This window comes from Halichoeres trimaculatus, unplaced genomic scaffold (assembly GCF_033239565.1).
Source record: "Halichoeres trimaculatus isolate MK-OKI-2021-1 unplaced genomic scaffold, fHalTri1.1 fHalTri1_scaffold_21, whole genome shotgun sequence".
Lineage (NCBI taxonomy): Eukaryota > Metazoa > Chordata > Actinopteri > Labriformes > Labridae > Halichoeres > Halichoeres trimaculatus.
The window spans coordinates 18138745-18158411 of record NW_027437199.1 but is presented as its reverse complement, the minus strand read 5'-3'; the positions used below and the strand labels follow the sequence as shown (position 1 = coordinate 18158411).

The window sequence follows — 19667 nt, the reverse complement described above, 5'->3', positions numbered from 1 at the left end:
GCTCTGCGGGTGCCTTCCAAGTCTTCAAAGACATTTGAATGCTTCACTGTGTGCATCAGCTGCACTTCTAATGACACTTCTAATTCTCCTCCTAATTCCTCTCCAGTGTAAAATGACATTGCAAGATTTCCTCGAGTAATTAATCTAATTGCAACTGTGCAATTAAGCTAGTGAGAAGGAAACAATAACACAGTCTCCTAACTTCTTTTTTTTATTTCTCTCCTTCAGGGTTGCCCCCAGCTGCTGCCTGCAGACAGGATCCTGGTTCCAGTCAACGTGGTGAAGCCGATCACGCTTCGGGCGAAGAACCTCCCGCAGCCCCAGTCCGGTCAGCGCGGCTACGAGTGTCTGCTGACCATCCAGGGAAACGAGCACCGAGTTCCTGCTTTGCGCTTTAACAGCTCCTCCGTGCAGTGTCAGAACACCTCGGTGAGGATAAGTGTGTGTTTGTGTGGCTTTTTCATACCCGCCATGACTACCATACCACCCATACACTAACACACGCTTTATAAAACACCCCACTCCGTTAAGTCCTCCCATAAAAGTGACCATGTTACTTTTTTCATCCCTCGCAGACACACAGCAGCTCTCAAACAGCCATAAGTTTCTCTCTGAGCTAGACAGTGGGCAGATGAGAGGAGAGCCTGACTTTGCCTCTCCTACACAGCCGTCTCTGCCTGCGCTCACACTCCATTCACTGCCTGAATAACACTCTGACAGCAATGAAAGACTAGCATGAAAAAGGGCTTTATGCTGGTCTTGATGCTAATCGTCTGTTGATACAATAACATCTCATCTTCCTGTCTGTCTTCATCATCTTGAGTGTGTGCGTGTGAAGAGATGTCTGTGGGATTTGTGTGTGTAATCACAGAACAATCCAAATATTGTACTTTGATTGAGCTGTGAAGGAGGGAAACTGTAATTTAGCGGAAAATTATGATTCAAGCAGCGACCCTCCATGCCGCTACCAAATGAAAAATAATCTCTTTTTTCAAAGCCCTTTTTAGTGTGTGTGTGTGTGTGTGTGTGTGTGTGTGTGTGTGTGTGTGTGTGTGTGTTCACTGTCTAAAGCCACCTGTTGATGATGCTTTTTTGCATTCAAAGGCGTATTGTGATAGCAGTGCCTCTTAGACTCAGAGATAATGGACACTTTAAAGTAGTTCAACAGCTTCTCTTTCTGTCTCTCACACACTTTCCCTTGCTCGGGTTGCCATGGTGACAGTATTTCTATGATGGGATGGAGATGAGTAGTCTCCCTGTGGAGCTGACCGTCATCTGGAACGGAGATTTCAGCATCGACAACCCCGCCCACAACAAAGGTGAGCATGCACATCGGTCTCTCATCCATTCAGGTCTTTCTTACAGTATCATGAGACACACACACACTCACACACACAGAGTCAGCAGTCTTTAATAAACTCTCACTCTGTTCACACGTAGACACAAACACACATTAAAGCCACTGCTTTCCCACTGTTGCCCTAAGCCTGTCTCCATGGCAACAGGCGGGCGGTGTGCCGAGGTGCAGTATCCCTCCCCTGATGTTTCCGTGCAGAGTGGTTAACTTTAACACATCTTCTCTTTTGCTCTCTTCTGTAGGTCCCTCTCTTCCTCCTCTTTCTCTCTACATGAGGCTCTCCTGCACTTCACTGCCGTCTGTCTCTCTGTTCAAATCTCTACGCTCCACCGTCTTCACTCCTCCTAAAGTCCTTTTCATTCCAGCTGTTTCTCTTACTCACTCTGCCAACACCTCACTGGGAGTTTGACGATCTCTCCATCTTTGTCCCTAACAACTCTCCTCCTTTTCATTTGATCTTTTTCAAAGTGTAGCAGTGACATAAACTCACCGGCCACTTTATCAAACTGCTCGTTATCCAAATTTATAATCAGCCAATCACAGGCAGTGAAGATAATTTAAGTGACTCTAAAAGACTGGGATTGATCAACTGGGATTTTCACCCACAGGTTTACAGAGAGTGGTCCAAAAGTTCTCTGGGCTAAAATTTCTTGTTGATACCAACGGAGAATGTCCAGATCATAGACTGTAAAAATATATATATATATATATATATATATAAAAACTGCTCCCCTTAGTGGCTGGCTGCAGTAAAGGTCCAAAACTCAGACTCCCCAGTCATTCTAGATGAGCTGTAGTCAAACTTTGAAAAATTAACACACTCCATTCAAATGTTTTTCACGTCCCGTCTGATTGATGAGGTGATTTGAAGATATTATTTGGCTGCCTTGTCTTTAGGTCCTCTTTTTTTCTGGAAAGTTTTCATAAGGTATAAGTAGTTAAAAACAAGGTTTTACGCTATGTTTAATGATGATTGACAGCTGCCGTTCTTGTGTATTTTTTTCAGGGATTGTAAAAAATGTTGGAAGGTAGAGCTAAGAAGAGATTAGACTCTTGAAAGAAAAAAAATATTATTTTTGTCACCCAGCTCCACTTAGATTCTCTCAGAATCCCTTATTGCCTCTAATGCTTAGACTCTGGCTGCACAATAGTGGTGCCTGTAACAGGGTATTTTGGGTTCAAAACTGTCTGATATGAGATGATAGGAAGACAACAGTAACTAAAATCTTTACAACCAAGGTCTGAAAAAGACCATCTCTGAACACGTCCAACCTTGAGGCAGATGGGCTACAGCAGCAGAAGACCACACCAGGTGACCCTCCTGTCAGCTAAGAACAGGAAACTGAGGCTACAATTCACACAGGCTCACAGCCTACCTAAGTATCGTTGCTGACCATGCCTATCCCTTTATGACCACATCCGTTTCTTGAACATGATGATGAGTTCACTTTACTCCAAAGGCTTCCACAGTCACCAGATCTCAATCGAAGAGAGCTGGTGACTGTCGGATGTGGTGGAATGGGGGATTGCAGCCAACAAATCTGCAGCAACTGTGTGACGCTCTCACATCCATATACTTCAGAATCTCTGAGGAATGTTTCCAGTACCTTGTTGAATCGATGCCATGAAGAATTAAGGCAGATCTGAAGGCGAAAGGGGGTCCAACCCAGTACTGGCAGCATGTACTGAATAAAGTGGCCGCTGAGTGTATTCTACTGTCTGACTCTCCGTCCTCTGTGTGTGTATTTGAAATGACAGCTCAGTGTAGCATTTTACAGAATTCAGCATTCAGCTGCTGAGCTCGATCCAGTTTGGCCACTGGCGATCCACCACAGTGAGTGATCCATGCTGAGGAAGGAAAACAGCAGCATGCTGGGGGTTGTAGTTCCCTGACAGGAAAACAACTCATTTTAACCAAAGGCAGTGGAGTCAGGCAGAAGAGACGTATTGTTAAAATGTTGATGATATGCCAACATGACACCGCGCTGTAAGGCAAAGTTTGTACAGTGTTCGTGTGTGTGTGTGTTTGCCGTTGTGTACGTGTCTGAGCTGAATGTACAAAACATATCCTTGAGCGAGTGAGTAAAATCAAAGAAGCAAGAGAGACGGGAGTCAGAGGGAGCTGCTCGAGAGGGTAACAGAGGATTCCTCTCCATCCTCCTGCTGCTCTTCGCCTGAGGAGGGAGCAGCTCCTAGGGCATCATTTGATGGACGGCTTACACATGTAACTAATGGCAATTAAAAAGAAAATGGCTGGCCAGTTGCCATGGAGATAGTATGTTAGATGTGTGGTAGGTGAGAAGAGGTGAGAGGCAGCAGTGGAAGAAGCTCAAAGAAAAGGAGAGGGAGGGAGTATACAGAGATGGTGATGGATGGGGAGATAATGAGACAAAGATATCACAGAATGTCACTCTCAAAACACTCAGTTTGTTGTTTGCATGCTCAAACAGCAGCTGCTGGCATCAAGGGGTTCTGGTAAACAAGCCAACTTCTATTTGGATGTGAATTTTTCCTTCTTTTTAGAGACTTTTGCAGAAATTCTTTCACAAATCTGCTGTTCTGTAACAGTACGGTCAAAGGTCCTAACCTTCTTGCCTTCCTTTTCTTCCTCCTTTCTGTTTGTCACAGTCCATCTATACAAGTGCGACGCTCAGCGAGGAAGCTGTGGTTTGTGTCTGAAGGCTGACCCTCTGTTCGGATGTGTTTGGTGTGAAGGAGAGAATCGCTGCACCCTCAAGCAGCACTGCCCCCACCCTGAGAACCAGTGGCTGGAGCTCAACGGCATCAACAGCAAATGCATGCACCCACGGATCACAAAGGTGGGACACACACGTTCTTAAACGGCAACAGAGTTCAAAATAAGTACACATTCCCAATATGAACCCACCTGCAAGTGCTTTTTGACTTGAAACACACACACACATAATTACAGTGCACCCATAGCAATATTCTTCCACTCATCGTCTCCAGTGCGGTGTTGGCAGTTGATCATTTCAACATAATGGCAGAGGCTGTGAGTCACCACCAGCTATTTTTTACTTGTATCTACAGAGCAATTAGACATCTTAACTCACTAAATTTTGAAAGATAATGATATACTCCAACCATCATGAAAATGGACTTCTCTTCAAGAAGAATTTCACAATATTCAAATGGCAGCTTTGACGTCAAGCTGGAAAGCTCAAATTTTGGAGAAATGACTCACAGCTGTGTTCCAAGTCAGTAAATGGTACAAACGCAGGAGAACTGACCACATTGACTTTGGTTTGTTTCCTTCGTCAATCAGCAAGTAAATGGCAAATGCTGGATAAAATTTCAGAGGATATTAGGTCATGTTTGTTTTGAATCACATCGTGATTGCTTGTTCGTTAGCTACCATAAGACAGCATCTGTTTCATTATACACAAGAGGTGTCTCAAGAGGTGTCACCCATTGGTTTCTGGAGGTCGGGTGGGGTTGAAGCCAAATGATCTCAGTCTTGTGTCCATATTAGATTAATGACATAGCCTCACAGGAAAAAAGGGTGAGCTTTTAGCAAACAGAGGCATTACACCCACTCATGGGTCACCTCAGCTTTTAATCATGCTAATCTTTGCATGAATCTTCAAGTCTTCAAAAGACTTAAATTATGTAGCTATTCACTCTGTTTAATTTTACAAATAAAGAAATACTTTTCTATCTTTGTATCTGAATATATACGTGTTTAATTCTGCTTGAAAATAGATAATTTACCTTGATTGTAAATGGAGATTCCTTGGTTTTTGGAGCTAACCCAAAGTCTTTTTTGTTCTACTACATTGCCCTCAATTTTCATCACCAGCTGTGCTGTTGGGTTTCACCCACTGTGGTAGGAAAGAGACACTTTTCCAGCTAAGTGTAATGTTTGTTAACAGTTCTCTTAGCAAGCTAACTGTAGAGGAAAACTTGTAACTGTGTCAGTACAGGCTAATAGCTAACATAAGCATCAACATATTTGCTAGCTAAAATGACTACAAGTTGGTAAGTCCTACTGCATCTTTTAGCACTATCACAGTTAGCTTAGGAAAGGTCAAATAACCTATTTGGACCAGATGCGACACCTAGATCATTTCAGATGGTGTCATCCTTTTCAAGACACATGACCAATAAAGTGTGCTGTGATTCGCTAAAATCTAAGTGGAGGGCATGGAAGTTAAAATAAATTACGATTACTTTTTAAAACCAGCTTTTTGACAACTAAAATGAATGAAGGGTAAATGGCCTACACATAGAATCCAGCCTAAATGGGTTAAGCTAATGATGCTAATGGATTGTGCTGCTAAAGGTAGAACTTTGAGCTAAAGTGACTCTGAGGGTTGTTGTACATTGATTTTTCTGTTGCTAATTAATTGCCAACAGATTCAACACATTATAATATTCTTTGCATTTTTATGACCTTCAACCAAAAAAAAGGCAATGGATGTAGTCATCAAAGTGTCCTTATTTCCAAATGAGCAGAGCCTTTAGTTTAGCTAAAACTGATAATATGACTATCATAGAACTGCACTGCAAACTAGTGTTTCTAGCAGAGCTGACACTCAATAGCACATGTCTGTTTTGCCCATGTCAAAAGCAAAGCTATGGCGCAACATTAATGCAGAGGTATAAACCAGGCTAAAGACTTATAAAGAGACAAATTACCTTCACTCTTCCTCGTAATCAATCAAGTCTCCACAGATGCTCACAACACCCCACTTAACCCTCTGTGCTCCTGAAAACCACAGACACCATGTGTGGCAAATAGACTTGACCTGAGCAAAACATATAAGAGGGGTAATTTCAGCAGGGATACGGGTCAGTGAGATGAAGGATACAAGACTACAAAGAAAAGATGAATGGAAAGATGCTGAGATGAAGGGAAGGCAGGATGGATTGGGTTAACATTAAAGAGAGGGGGTGACAGATGGGTAGACGGTGTTGAAATAGGGGCACACAAAGGTGAAGGGTTGAAAGAGGCCTCTACACCCTCCCCGTTTCTCCCATGATGGATATGACAGAAGATCCTCTCTGCATCCCTTTTCCGAGGAGGAGAGTTAGAGCAGATGGAGACTGACTAGGGATGAAGGAAGGAAGCAAAGCGTGGATAAAAAAGACAGAAGGGGGAATCCCTTCTGGCGTCCTGGGGAGTGATGGGTTTGGACAGAGAGGAAGAATAGGGATACAGAGCTGGAAGGGTAATCTCTTCTCTACTCTCTATTCCCCTCCCTATACATATAGATCTATATCTACCAGCCTACATCTATGGCACACAGATAAGTGGCCGGCCTTAGGAGAGACTTTTTATACCAGCAGCTCAAATCTCATTGTTTTTATACACTCCTTACTGCCTGAATTATTTGACAATTACTAAAATAGATTGTTTCATCTGTTTTGCATTCTTACAGTAGTTAAATTAAGTGGACATTATAAATTTCAGTATCTTACACAAAGTAGTTATAACTAAGTGAAATCATATATGGGTGATTCTTCAGTTAAGGGTGTTTTTCTGTCCCCAGGGTAGATTTCCAAGAAAAATGATTTTTTTTTTTTTTTTTTACAAAAGACAATTATTGTTTTTGTAAGAGTTAGGTTAAAGAAGCTATCAAAAAAATAACTGTCTCAATGATGATATTTGAGTACCAATTCTCTCTGTGTTAAAAATGTTCAAGAAATTCCCTGTTTTGTGCTTGTCCCCAGTCCAGGTGTTTAAACGTCCCCTCTGTATTAAAGCAATAAAAGTGTTAAAATAATTTAAATCACTTTACATTTCCTCATAACAACTTAAAAAGACATTTTTCAAATTCATATAGTTAATATTTGTTCAGTTTTGTTTGATATGCTATGAATTTATGGTTAAATATTGCTGTCCCTTATACTACTGTCATTACCACCACACTCAACATTTTCAGACTAATTAAGTTTTTACATAAATTGCTGACATTGTTGCATGCTAATTAGATGCTCCAGAGGAACATTCAAGAAATAAGAAAGAAGCCAGATTTTTTGATGCCCACACATGTGAAATATTTGATCTTTATACTCCCTGATGTGAGAGTATGTTTCTTAAGTGTCATTACCAAACAAGATACTATTTGAATATTTTAACTAATTAATACAAAATTTCACTTTGTTTACTTTTTTTTTGTTGTTCATCGTATGCTAGCTAACCTGTTATCTTGGCAAGTCTAAAACTTAACCAACATTTTCTGCAAAAAGTGAAACTTGTCGTTACCATCATGCAGGTGACAAGCCCAAAACAGTTTTGCACATTTTATCATCAACACATAGAGAAAGTATAAAAATATCATCAATGACACACAGTTACTTTTTTCTCAACTTCTTCAACCTAACCCTTACCATTTTTTTTCTTTTTTTTTTTGTTTTTTTTTTTTTTTTGTAAAAACACATTTTTCTCCTTGGGAACCCTGGGGACAGAAAAACTCCCTTAATTAAAGAATCACCCATTAGAAATATGAGAAGTTTATCCCCTGACCAATGTGTTGTGACATAGTGGATCTGATACAATCTTTGGTGTGTGGAATATATGAATCACTTATGAATCACTGTTAGCTGCAACAAGACCTGACTTTGCGCTAACAGACATCAAGGGGTTAAATTGAATCTTCATGACTTTGACATGAATCAAGCCTTTAAAACAAAGCAAAGGCTCAAACAGAAGGAAGTAAAAAGCGACATTTTTCATGCTGATATTGTCCAAAATAAAGAATATGAATGATTAAATAATGAATATGTTAATGACATGTTCAACTAAAGTGAAAGTGAAAGTGATTCCAGGATGAGGTGATATCCCGTCTAAAGTCTCACTTCTTAAATAAGTAACTCAATCATCCGTCCCCTCCACTGTTTGTCTTCACCCCAGGCTGTGGGTTTATTCCTGGAGATGGGCCCTGTATTTCTTCTCACAACCCCAGAGCTGCTGCGGGGACATATTGCAGCCTTCTCACGTCCCCCATAAAAACTGTCAGTGGTGAGGAGTGAGGACTTTTCCAAGACGACCGGGGCCCTAATGCATTCTAATACGCTTCATTATAATGACATCTCCCATCAACAATATGAGAAGGAGAGACTCACACAGCAAGATGGAAAAAGAAGTGGAGGGAGAGAGGGAGAAGTGATTAAGCGTTTGCCTCTACCCAACCGTCAATTATCTTGTCAAAGTCACAAATCTAATCAACGCCTCATTGCGTCTCTCACCCTCTTTCCCTCCATCCTTTATTTTCCCGCTCCCTCCTCTTCCTCCACAGTTTCTCTTTAGGTCTTTCAGTTCTCCATATTTGCCACTAAATGGAAAGCCACAATGCATTGTGCAATCTCTTTAATTGCATGTATTGTAGCCATGCTCCCAGAAGGCTCTTTTTTCCATTAAGATATCAGCAGGAAGCCTTATTAATCAGAGACGTTGAAGCATGCAGTGATGATAACTCGCACATGGCTCGAGTTGTGCATGACCTGGCTTTAGCTTCGCCCCTTCATTTGACTCCTTTCAAGCCCAAATAGTTCAATTAGAGGGAGTTCACGTCTTTGAAAAATAATCAGTGTCATATGTTATGTAAGATACATCCACATGCACACACCCCAGGGTGTCATCTTTAAACTGAAATAAGAACAATAAGACTCTCAGCTTCTTCACATGCTTTGGATCACTGTTTTCAGAGGGATGGAGACACAGCACCATTAAAGCTGGACTCCTCTCTGCAGCATGGGTGCAGCTTCTGTTTGTCAGAGACGGATAGAAACAGAGTATTCTGTGTCTGTCTCTCACATCAATCCTTCTCGGCCTGCCTGATAATATACACACATACACACACACACATACACACACTCTGGCCAGAAAGTAATTGTGTGAGTAAAGTGCTGATGGATGTTGGAACTGCCTCATCAACAATGAGAGATGCTGCTGATAAATCAAAGGACACTGTGATTACTGCAAAGACGTCACCCTGTGCCGAGTTTTAAGTTTATCTTCTATAAGGTATAGTCGTGACTTCCAGTGAACACAGGCGTTAAAAATGACAATCCCTTGACCCCAAATTTTGACCTCTTGGTTGTCACTGGAGATGTTATTTTGTCATTTGTTGTCTCTTTTCAGCAGCTGTCTCTCCTCTTCTGACCCTTCAGCAGAGTAATTCCTTCCTCTTGTTACATAATATATGAATGGAAAAGCCTTTGTTGTCCTCTCACATAGAAATACACTCAAAACAAACACAAATGTGTTCATGACATAACTGTAAAGCTGATATTCTTCCTCGCTTTTCAAAATTGAAGGAGTTGCCAGTATTGTTTTTGTTTCATTCAGTTATTCCCTGCAGCCTTTACAGTTGGGATATTTCACCTCGACCTTTCACCTTCACTGTTGCAAGTTAAATGATTTGAGACACCAGTTTCCCAAAGTTCAAAGATTCCTCATGACTTTATGATACACCCTCTTTTAACACATTTACAGTTTAGACTAGGCTTTTAGAGGCATGTTCCAGATACTTCAGGGGTATCAAATATAGCTTTGGAGATGCTACAGTGCTTTGCCAAAGCATTCGAGACGGAGAATTGTGGTGGCAAATTAGTTGAAAATGATGGGAATGGACAATGTATGACCGCAACCATGAATTATCCTGTCTATTACTTGGCTTCTAACTTACATACAAACTGATTTGCAAGGAAAACGAAAAGAAAAGAAAATCTAGAAATGATCAAGTTTTTAGCAAAGAATCCCAGTGATTCAATGGCAGTTAGCGCCCCATAATGATGGATTCTTATCTGTGTGTTAATGATGTTAAAATGTCTTCTCAGTGCTGCAGTTTGACACTAAAGTTGCTCTCACCTGCTATGCTGCTATTGCTGTAATAGAATAGAATAGAATAGAATAGAATAGAATAGAATAGAATAGAATAGAATAGAATAGAATAGAATAGAAAATACTTCAGTTATTCCTGAGGGGAAATTCAGGAGCAATCAAGAAAACAAAAGTAAGAAAGTGTGCCAAAAGCTCCATAAGAAAATAGATGATGACAGCTTGTCCATCATTGTCCAGTTCAGCCTCCACCTCCACAGGGTCCAGGACTGAGCTTCTTCAGCAGTCTGTTCAGTCTCTGTCTCCTGTCTGCTCACAGCAGGTGAAGTTCTGCCAATGTGGCTTTGGTGTCTGATGTTAGCTCCATTATCCATGTCTGTGAATAGCATGATGCTACTCTGCCCTCTGGTATTCCCTCTGTTGCTGGGTTAGCACAGCTAGCTTGTCCATCTTATCGGAGAAAGATCTTACATTCCCAATAACCATGGATGGAAGGACAGGTCCTTGTCGTCACTTCTTAGCTCACACCTGAGAACCAGCATGTCGTCCTCACGTCCATCTCCTCACCTTGTGGGGAAACATCAGGCCTTGCACCAGTTAGCATTGAAATGCTATAGGCTGCTAACAGCTGATTTCACATGTAAACAATGCAGCCATGGTTACATGTAGGATCTCCAGACAAACACAGGAACAAAAATAGTAAAACATATCACTGAAGGCAAAACCAGTTTGGTGTTCATGACCAACAAATGAACCATACAATGTGATGATCCACTACAAATAAAAAAAAAAAATACGAGAAAGAGATTAAAAATTACAAAAAAACAGACAAAGAAGGGAGAGCTGCTGCAACATTACCCTGGATGATTATATCTGTTGTCGAATGAGCATGCTAACGGGAGGTAACATTGTAGCCACATTGTTTACCAATAAGATATCAACAGAAACAGTTTTACCACACCTTACAGTGTATGATGGGGGTTTTGACCAATCAGAATTAATCATCTTGCATTCTGAAAAGATCAGAAACCTGGGTGATGATACCACTTCACTATCTCTAACCTGCCTATATCCATAATTTCAGCTACAGCATCTTTAAACTCATCAGTCTACTTTTGGTTTCCAACAGATCACCCCTCTGCGGGGTCCCAGGGAGGGCGGCACTCTGGTGACTATCCGTGGTGAAAACCTGGGACTGGAATTTGGGGAGATCAAGGATAATGTGAAGGTGGCTGAAGTGGACTGCACGCCTATACGAGAGGGCTACATCCCTGCCGAACAGTAAGTCATCCTTTGAATTCAGCTGTGCCATGGAGCAGGTTGTAAATAGGCTGCCCTCACCTCGGTTTACCTCACAGCTCGCAACTCACCTTCCTACAGAACATTCAGTCTGACTGTGGCAGCAGCCAGATGAGAGCAGCTTTTTATTGCACAAATCCTCATAATTACAGGTTGTTATGATCTCCGCTGTGCTATAATTCACCTTTTATTCCGCACAGGTAAAAAAAAAAAACGCTCCAAATATAGACCTTAACCAGCTGCACAGCTATGATAGGAGGAAGTCAAAATGCACATTTGAGCAGCAGCAGAGCTCATCATGAATTCAGCATAATATTCCAGCTCTCTTTTTTGACATAATCCCACTGAAAGCTGTTTGACCACAGCTGAACCCTCCATGCTCCAATGGAAGCAAGTTACTGACACTTACAACACTGTGCTACCTGTGTTACCCACATGACAGAGCCTTAAAGAGTCAGCATGACCAAGCGATCATGAGTCAGAGTTCTCACCTCAGGGTGTGTGTGTGAGCATGAATGTCTAAATCTGAAGCAGAGAGAGAAAAGATGAGAGGGAGAAGGAGGGAGACTGTGACATGAAAGGTGAACTAATGCTAAACTGGCCTAATCCCAGACTGGAGGAAATTAGAGTTTGATAAAACTTGAAGTCACAGCTGTGCACAAAGCATACGAGAGGCTTGAATGTGTTTTGCTGTGGACAGCAGAGAAGAACCCAGGTCTTCATTTTTCAAAGTAGCACACACACATACACACACGCTCAGGCACACACACACACCTTTAATCACTAAAAAGTTCAGAAGGTTACATTCAGTTGACATTTGAGTTTAATCCAAAGCTTCGGTCCCTTACAGGTGCCGTCTATCATATTATTTTAAACTAGTTTAAAGTTGCCTTATCAACACACACAGTGCCTTCCTCTTCCTAAGAAAGTAAGCTGTGTGCCAGCACTTTCTAAGCAAATGCTGACCCAGCAGAGGAGGTAGCTGCATTTGAGGTCATATGTAAAAGGATAGAGACTTTTTCCTTTTTCTCCCACAAGTTGGCAGTGCGAGGGAGTTGAAGTTCCTGCCAAGTCATACATTATTTTATAGAGGTGATAGAATAGCTTTAGGTCCTTTTTTAACAGAATCCGCTCGATATATGCTGGCATAGAAAAAAACGCAAGAGAGTTTTTCAAAGTGTCTTAAACCCACTTTTTTCCACTTTAAGGTGTTGTGCATTTCAATTAGTTTCCTGTTTTATGTTTGATGATTAATGCCCGCCCTTGTTTGATTTCAGGATCGTGTGTGAGATGGGTAAAGCAGAGAAGAGCCAGTACACTGGGAGCGTGCAGGTCTGTGTTGGAGAGTGCAGGAAAGAATTCATGGCAAAGTCGGAAAAGTACTACTACTTTGTGGTAAGTTTTTCACTTTCCATATTTAAGTCATTGTTGTCATTTTTTTTGTAATACATGTTGGAAATGTGGCGACATTTAAAAGAACGGATAAAAAGACAAACTCAAGTCATGATTCGATACAATTTTCAATACTGGGTTAAAGATGCAATTTTCTCACAATTTTTTAGTTTTTATTTTTTTATTTTTTTTTGTATATTTTCTTTTCCACAATCACAATTTTTTTAACAGAATGGGCTTGCAAACAAGATATGACCAAAAAAAAGATCCTTTAATTTTTTTTGTGAAACCGCAAAACACAAACCATGCAACGAATGCAAAATTAAAACACACACACACACACACACACACACACACACACACACACACACACACACACACACACACACACACACACACACACACACACACACACACACACACACATATGTAGGTCTTAATGTATGAAAAATACAAAAACACATTTTCTCTTATTTTTACCTAATTAAAAAGAATTCCCTCTTTAATTCTCTGAGGTAGGTAAACTGTGCAAAAATAGTCCTTTTCTTAATAGCACAAGTGAAATTATATTTTCTCTTGGATAGCAAAAAGTAAATTAAAAAAATGACTTTTTAAACAAATCTCAAATCAAAATGATAAATGAATAATAGAAATAAACAAAATCTCTTCAAATAAACAATCTCAGGTTTGCATGTGTTGCTAGTTTAGGATTTACATGTTTTTTTAAAGGAAAACAGCCCTCTGCTGTTTAAATAGAGCATTGTGATTTCTTTTATCTCAGTAGATTTGAATCGTCGCACATTTGTGTCAATTTGTAGCTGCAATGCAATAAATATTTACATCTCTATATAAAAGAGACATAAACAGATTTCTTTCTAAGAACCTTAGTTACAGCAAAAAAATAATCTACCAATCACAAGCATCCTTACTTTTTGTGCTTAGTTTTAATGACATTTTAAAAAACGACAGCACTAGATTCCTCAATCTGAGCGTTTTGCTTACGTGAGCAAAAGACAACCTTGCTGCATATGTCACCCTCTGCATGTTCGCACCTTGCTGCTTGTTGGTCCATGTTCTCACTTACCGTGTTGATACTCAGTGTACACGTTGGCTCCCGTGTATATTTGGCATTGACCCAACATGGTGCTGTTCTCACCTTCCTCTTCCTCGGTGAGAAATAACTCCCTGTCGCTAATGAATGAGAGCTAAATAAGGATGGTTATAAACAATTTAACACACACACATTACACTCTGCATATATTAACGCAGCATCAGTCACACACTTACACCCTCTAAAACAAATTTGCTGTACTTGCCATAGTGCGCTTGTTTTATGCAGTGATATCATTTTTACTGCCACACATTAATGGGCCCTGGCCGAGGTTCACTCCTCCATGGGGTCTCTGTTCAGGATTATACGGTGTCAGGTCTGGATGTCACGTCACACAGCAGGATGAAGATAAGATTATAAGAAGGCCAAATGAACTGGAGGGAGATTTACTTCAAACCCAGCTTCCAGTGGACTACATCAGCTGCTGCAGTGTCACTTTAATAAGAAAGCCTCCAAACCACAGAGCGGTGTGTGTGAGAGGGATTTGTCTGCACAGGTTTGAATTAACAGCCAATTAGCTGACTAAATGTCAGTATAGAAGTTGTACAGTATAGTCAGAAGGGAGCGTGTTTACTAATGTGTGTCTAAGGCTTCACTGTTATTACGATGTGTCCTCTGTCTGAGCCGCAAAGGTTGTTTGATTTTAACAAAGATTAACTGAGGGGCAAAGAAAAGTGACAAAGCATGAAACATCATATCTAATACATCCAGAAACTGAAATGGCATGTTAGTTGACCGTTTTTTGGAAATAAAAATGAAATAAAACTTCCCAAGGGGAAATATTTGGTTTGTTGCAGCATCACAGACCTTATAATGCAAGGAAGATAAAATAAAAACAAAGTATATTAAAAAGAATTAAATTGAATAAAATAGGTAAAATCAAATTAAATAGAGTAGAAAAATGAGAACAAAGTAAAATAGTATTAAATAAAAGAGAATATTCTTAAATTTAACAAATAAATGACAAAAATTCCACAAAAGTATACTCAAATAGCATAGAATAAGCTTAAGTGTTATAAAATAATTAATGAATTAAAAAATAGAAAAAAAAAATATCTGAAAAATATAAACATACAATTGAAAAAACAGAAATACATAAAAATATGTTAAAATGTAATCACTTTGAATAAAATAGCTTAAATCAACTTAAATAAAGCAGAAAAATGAGAACTAAGTAAAATAAAATTGGATAAAATTGAATATTCTGAAATTCTACAAAAAATGACTAAAATTTACTTTAAATTAGAATAATTTTACCACAAAAATAGAATAAAAGTATAATAAAATAAACTAAGTTCAAAAAATTAATTTAAAATAAAAATATTAGAAGAAAAAAAGAACGAATAGCACCATGAAATTAAAATTGAATTAAATTTTACAAAAAAAAATCAAATAATATTAACAACCTTTTGTTTACAAAATTAACTAAAATCTATCATAATATATTGGCAATGACTTTACAAAAAGTTTTTAACAAGTACAATTGAAATTTTAACTTATTTAAGATGTAATTTAGTAGGTGTTTCAATATTTTGCTTAAATTGAAGCATATTATTTTAAAATTTCCAAATTCACGATGAAAATGCAGGTTTTGCTTCAAAAAGCAGACAGTAAGATACCTTTATTTTTTTTTTAACTCTTTTTTTATCCTGCCCTAAAATGACCTCTTTAATTATCACCTATACTTCATACCTGTATCTGTCCTTAATTCATTTACTTTCACTTGCGTTTTAACCCTTACATTACACTGTACTGAGAGACATCCATTTTTTTCCTCCAACTCCTCTTGAACCCATCCTTTTATTTACCCTTCACCTTTTAACCTCTGTCCTTTATCCAGATCCCACGCATTATTAACCTGAAGCCCAGCAGAGGGCCCGTCTCTGGGGGAACCGTAGTCAACATCACTGGTAGCCACCTTGATGCTGGGAGCAACGTGTCAGTCATGTTTAAGGATCAGCCGTGTACCTATCTGAGGTAAGTGGAGAACAAGTCAGTCAATTAAAAAAGACTCTGTCAAAGCCAGGGTTAGTCTCACGACCAGGTTAACCCCTCTGACGATCTTTTTCCTGTGTAAAGATACAAACATGAAACATCCTGAGAGGGAAAATAATGTGCTGAAGGAAATGTGGTTTTTTTTTTCTTTAAAAAAATCAGACATTTCATTAAGTTTTTGCATTGTGATTTTATTCTTCTTCCTTTTACATTGTAATCTACCGCCTTACTCTAATCAATGCACAACTTCAAGTTCAGTTAATAGACAATCTATCCATGTCTACTTAAGAATCCAGTCATCTGCCTTAGACACTGCATGGGTATTGTTTTTTTTTCAATCATCTTTGAGTCTGCACCAACACTGTTTAACAACTTACTAATCAGTGATGTTTGTCTACATGGTGTAACTAATTGGTGAATAAAAATCTATAGCACTGGCTCATATGACTCCTTGTTGATCATCATTTCGTCACTGTAGGAGGGGTGGACAGTGGCTCACGTGCAGAACTCACGCTTCCCTGAATGGCTATGGAAACGTGTCTGTGTCTGTGAGCATAGACAGAGCTCATCTCCAGAGAGACCTGCGCTTTGAGTACGTGGAGGATCCCACCATCACCAAGATCGAGCCGGAGTGGAGCATCTACAGGTCAGAACACATTACGTTACCATTAACAAACAGATAATGAAAAAACACTCAAACGCTTTGATTTTGCATGATCAGCCTGATCTCATGGCAAAGCATCAGAATCTCTCATGTATACTCTCTCTTAAATAAAGTTAAACTTTCCTCTGTTCTCTCTCTCACAGCGGACATACCCCAGTGACCGTGACGGGAACAAACCTGGACATTATTCAGACCCCACTCATCAGGGCCAAATATAACAGCTTGGAGACACTCAATGTAAGTAAACAAACAAAACTGATATAGAAGCTATCATTTTTTTTCCATCTTGAGTCAAGAAAATTAAAATTTGAGTTAATGGCAGGTCAATTGTTGTAAATATATGTTTTTTATGTCAGGTTTAACACTGTTTAGTCCCATTTTCAAGGTTTGGAATATGACTTCACTTTATTTATGGTTGTTTTTTTTTGTCACTTCATAAATGATGCTGATATTGTATCATTTTTATATTTTTGCCTATCATGATCAACCAAGACAATCTAAAACCAAATGATACACTAAAACTATTTGTTTTTACATGCTATATCTCAGTATTCATGTTCAAAAATGCCAAGAGCCAAGTTTTTATGTCAGTGGGTGATGGTGCTCATGGGTAATGGTGTGTCTATCTCAAAAGAGTGACTTTAATCAGCGCCAAACAGAAAGTCTCAATGAAACATTTACGGATGTATCCATAGGGGTTGCATGAAACCTCTTTAAGATCTGATTGGTTGTTTAAGATGCCACTTTAAAATCCTTTACTACGATTGGCTGTTTTCAGGACTCATGTCAAGCTCATCTTTTTAAGCTGTTTTGCAATAAGCTGGTAGTAACTCCCCCCTGTTAGCACTACTGTTACACCAGCCTCTTGTCTTCTTTACACCCACCATAAGTAACCTGCAGTGGCTGTCAGAGTCCTGAATTTACCGAGCATTTCTGAGTGTCACTTTTAGATAAATGTTTCAGAGAAAAACTCAGGGTAGGCTTTGTGTAAACCAACAGGTTGTAATTGAAGTAACAGAGAGTGATGTAATTCCTCTCCACACCTGCGTAACCACAAGAAAAGTTTTGACATCAAACTTCAAACCACAAAGACCGACCCTTATCAAATTCTGTCACCCTCTGTTCACCCTGTTACCCAGGGGGGAGAAGATAAAGCCACACAAGGGCCCCTGTGATCTGATTGTAAGAAGAGGGAGTAACAAAGAGCAGTAATGCTATCGTCACGCTTCATTTGAGCATGAACTACCTCTGCGTTTAACATCTGTTTTCACCCTAACAGAGCAATGTGTTTAAAGCTACTGTACAGCTTTTATTTTAACAAACACAAGAAAAATATATGCTTTGGTTTTCTATATCAGATTCACACAGCCCAGTCAAAAAGACAAATAAACCTCCAATGCATTCAATATCTGTGCAAAGAGAATGCAGCTTTTCCTATTTTACCTGTCACCTCTCTGCAGCTTTGCACAGTGCATAATAGCCATGTCCTGAGGACCTTGCTGGATTTGTCAAGCTTGATGTTCAAGGAGCCAATTAGAGTGACAGGCAATGGTTTGAGTGGCTGCGAGGCCGAGGTTACTGCGAAAATGTCTGTGAATAAGACAGAAATGTCTGAATGAAACCTGTGCAGGTGGTTTGATTTGTCAGTGCGCTGACACACCGAGCAGAACGTCAGTAACGTTAGAAGGAGATTGAAGGGCATGTTGCATCAATATGACATTTGGACAAGCTGTTCTCGTTTACAAAATGAGGAGAGTATTAAAAGAAAGGAAGGAGAATTTATATCACATGTACTGAAAGTCAAATGAAAGACCAAGGCAGAGGCAGAGAACCAAGAAAAACAAGCTTGAGACACCAAAAATAAAAGGTGTGAGAGATCCTGTTAGGAGCAGTAAAGAAAGTAAAATGAGTGACAGAAAAAAGAATGAGAGGAAAAAAATCACAAAAGAGAAGCAGAACAGAGAATGAGGAAGTGATGAGGAAGTGATGAGGGGGTCTTTTTAGAGGGTAATGAAGGAAGGGGAGGACCTAGTTATCACTCCTGGATCTTCACACATCAAAGCCTGATTGTGAGACGGCGCACACTCTCTAGCTGCACCTCATTTGGTGGCTTTCTTGGAGGAAAATACACTTTCTTTTATGGACTTTTTCAAATGGAGGCATTTCAAGGTTGAATGAGTCTCTTGTGGGCTTATTGAAATGTAAACCTGCAACATAAAAGATTCACTTTCACTTCCTCATAGGATTTCTTTGCTGAGAATTAAGTCTGGTTTTCTTCCCTCTCGCCAGTTGTGCCAGGTGCTCAGCCCAACCACCATGCTGTGCCAGGCCCCGGAGCTGTCCATCAGCCTGGCCAGGCACCAGGAAGTCCCGGAGAGACCTGATGAGTTTGGCTTCAAGCTGGATGATGTTCAGGCTCTGATGGCGCTCAACACCTCCAACTTTATTTATTATCCCAACCCTGAGTTTGAGCCGCTCAGCGTGTCAGGAGTACTGGAGTTAAAACCAGGATCACCCATTATACTGAAGGTACAAGGTTTTCATTTGAGCATATCATGAAGCTCAGTTTCAACACATATTCATGGCTTATGCACTGCCTGGCCAAAAAACTCTAATATTTTGTTGGGCCGTCTTTAGCTTTGATTACAGCACACATTCACTGCGGCATTGTTTCTATAAGCTTCTGCAGTGCCACAAGATTTATTTCCATCCAGTGTTGCAATTTTTCACCAAGATCTTCATTGATGATGGTAGAGTCTGACCGCTGGGCAAAGCCTTCTCCAGCACATCCCAAAGATTTTCAATGGGGTTAAGGTCTGGACTCTGTGGAGGCCAATCCATGTGTGAAAATGATGTCTTATACTCCCTGAACCACTCTTTCACAATCTGAGAATGAATCCTGGTATTGTCATCTTGGAATATGACCGTGCCATCAGGGAAGAAAACATCCATTGATGGAATAACCTGGTCATTCAGTATATTCAGGTAGTCAGCTGACCTCATTCTTTGAGCACAGACTGTTGCTGAACCTAGACCTGACCAA

General features: G+C 39.8%; 1 protein-coding gene across 3 annotated transcripts in view; it reads left to right on the top strand.

Moving 5' to 3' along the window:
- plxna4 (plexin A4) overlaps positions 1-19667 on the top strand; it is a 328944-nt gene that overhangs the window by 258455 nt on the left and 50822 nt on the right. For all 3 annotated transcript variants that reach the window (XM_074697775.1, XM_074697774.1, XM_074697776.1), the window contains exons 10-18: positions 229-429; positions 1223-1319; positions 3986-4176; positions 11293-11444; positions 12740-12857; positions 15806-15942; positions 16439-16606; positions 16768-16861; positions 18914-19153. In XM_074697775.1, coding sequence (XP_074553876.1) covers positions 229-429; positions 1223-1319; positions 3986-4176; positions 11293-11444; positions 12740-12857; positions 15806-15942; positions 16439-16606; positions 16768-16861; positions 18914-19153 — 1398 coding nt within the window. The remainder of the gene's footprint in view (positions 1-228; positions 430-1222; positions 1320-3985; positions 4177-11292; positions 11445-12739; positions 12858-15805; positions 15943-16438; positions 16607-16767; positions 16862-18913; positions 19154-19667) is intronic.